The sequence below is a fragment of the Galeopterus variegatus genome, unplaced genomic scaffold, assembly GCF_000696425.1.
Source record: "Galeopterus variegatus unplaced genomic scaffold, G_variegatus-3.0.2 Scaffold15556, whole genome shotgun sequence".
Taxonomy (NCBI): Eukaryota; Metazoa; Chordata; class Mammalia; order Dermoptera; family Cynocephalidae; genus Galeopterus; species Galeopterus variegatus.
In genome coordinates, this window is record NW_007741667.1 from 13,409 (window position 1) to 15,679 (window position 2,271).

The window sequence follows — 2,271 nt, forward strand, 5'->3', positions numbered from 1 at the left end:
CTGGGTCTCCTCTGGGCTGAGGACTCTGTTACTCAAAAGACATAAAGTGTGTCCATGGAGGTGAGGGGTTGCACACCCCACATGTTGCTTTAAAAAAGCACAGAAGGAGGATGTGGGGCTGTGGCTGCCTCTTGCTTTGTTCCTCAGCTCCACCTCTTTTCCTTAAATGTCATCCTTTTATGTTCTTTCATCTCCACCCTGCACTCACTGGGAACCGTCTATCACCCTCGAGGAGGGGTGGAGTGGGTGGGGTAGGGAGTAAGGCACAGAGTGAGAGTGGAATTGCCCTGTCTTTTTTCTTTCCTCTGTGGGGTGGGATTGCCCTGTGGCTGGCCCTCCCTGTTTTTCTTTCACTTTCATCCTGGCCTTGAGCTGCTCTGGCACAGAGATTTATGCTGAGGATCTTGACCCTCAATAGACAAGGGGTTGGGAGTTTTTATTCTGAGACCATGAGCTCCTACAGTTCTTTGGGGTGTGACAACAGGTAGGGAGGTGCTATGTCAGACACAGCACCTGTGAGACACCTATGAGCTGAGGTGACAGGACTCAGTGTAAAATTGGCCTGACCAGATGAAGTGATATCCAGCAAATGAAGTCTCTGAGGAGGAACGACTGACCACCTTCTTGGATAGATCGAAGGTATCAGTCCAGATTTCTGAGTGATACTGCAGAGTTATTCTCTCTCACAAGGGTACTCAGGGCCCTGGCTGAGCTGAAAGGGAGGGTTTTTATTCATTCCTGGGAAAGAGAAAGGTTATGGTGTGTAGGCAGCAGCCCCTCACCACATGCACTTGACCTTGACCTTAGGAATGACCCTCCTTCTCCCAGGGATGCTGTCTGTGATCCCTCTCTCAGCTCTTCTCATACACTTTGTGGGTGTCTACTTAATTTCCATGTCTCTTGCTCTCCTTGGACCACTTCCCGTCTCAGCCTCTATTCCAAGACTCTCTCCCTGGACTCCCCCACCAGAGGTGACACTGGATCCAGCACCCGGAGCAGACAATCAGGACATGTGGCTGGTCGGGGGCACTCATCCAAACTAGGATGACTGTGAGGGCACTAGGAGTTGATCACAGATAGGAGAGGTTGTGTTCATCAAAACATCTGTACTGGTCCACAGAGGTGTGGCTCACAGGGCCCAGGTGGAAGTCAGGGCCATGTTGTGCATCAAGGCACTGGGGGTGGGGTGTGAGCTTCTCATCCTTGTCAGCATGAATCTATCAAAGCTGGAGTATGAGTGACACTGGAGGGCCAGGCTCACTCCATAGAGCATGACACAGCACAGCTACATTGAGAGGGAGGGCTCCCTGTACACTCCAGGAGATAAGGAACAGTGGCATTGATGAGGACACACATGCCACATTTCTCCTGAGCACAGCTTAGTCCAGTCATTTGGGGACCTAAAAAAGATATGGAGTTCGGCAGGGGCTTCCTTACCTGTGATATTGAGATGCAGAGCGTCACTGGGGTGTAAGCACACATAGGGGTAGAGCTTCCAAGAACCATAGCATCTGTAGGTCCCTTCATGTGTTGTGTTCATTGGTCCAACAGGGAAGATTGCCTGGCTCCACCCATGAGACACCTGAGATTCCATGTGTCTGGGAGAGCCAGCTCCTCCCTCCTTCAGCAGATGGAAAGTGTCCAAAGTGAACTGTGATCTACACAAGAGGATCACGTTCCCTCCTAATACCACCACAGGGCTTGGGTGAGCTGAGAGGGAGAGTGGGTTGTACAGTCCTGAGGGAGGAGAATCCATGTTAAAGGAGGACCATCACCCCACACACCCCAAGGCACAGATTGTGAGGTGTGATGTCCCCCCGAGGACACACTCAGTTCCCTTCTGCCTGTGAAGAAGGGCAGTGGGGAAGGAACCCCATTCCTCCCTCCTACCAGTCACCAACAGGGGCAGGGGGTCACTCCACTCTGACAAATGGTTTGAGCTGTGATATGCACACTGGTACAGCCCTGCAGTGTGTGGGCTCATGGAGTCATTGGAGAAAACAGCCTTGTTGCTGAAATTTTGTAGAACCTGTGTATCCAAGGGCTGAAAGTCTCTCCCTTTACATAGATGGTAGACATCAGCCTGTGGAGACCCTTGACACCAGATGGTCACAGGGCTCCCCTTGGTGACCATGGGGTCTGGATCAGGCCAGATGAAGGGATTGGGGAGGCTTCCTGGAAAGGAATGAATTCTGGAGTTCCAAGAATTCCCTTCTCCCCTCAGTTTCCCCAGCTCTCACTCTAAGGACCCTCCCAGACTGCTCATCATCA

At 51.8% G+C, this 2,271-nt stretch overlaps 1 protein-coding gene across 1 annotated transcript in view; it reads right to left on the reverse strand.

Annotated features, from left to right (window-relative positions):
• Positions 1-2,271, reverse strand: part of LOC103582288 (leukocyte immunoglobulin-like receptor subfamily A member 6) — a gene marked incomplete at its 5' end in the record, with an annotated part of 9,430 nt that overhangs the window by 1,781 nt on the left and 5,378 nt on the right. The window contains 5 exon segments of the mRNA XM_008563930.1: positions 514-620; positions 1,075-1,151; positions 1,154-1,260; positions 1,438-1,737; positions 1,891-2,211. Coding sequence (XP_008562152.1) covers positions 514-620; positions 1,075-1,151; positions 1,154-1,260; positions 1,438-1,737; positions 1,891-2,211 — 912 coding nt within the window.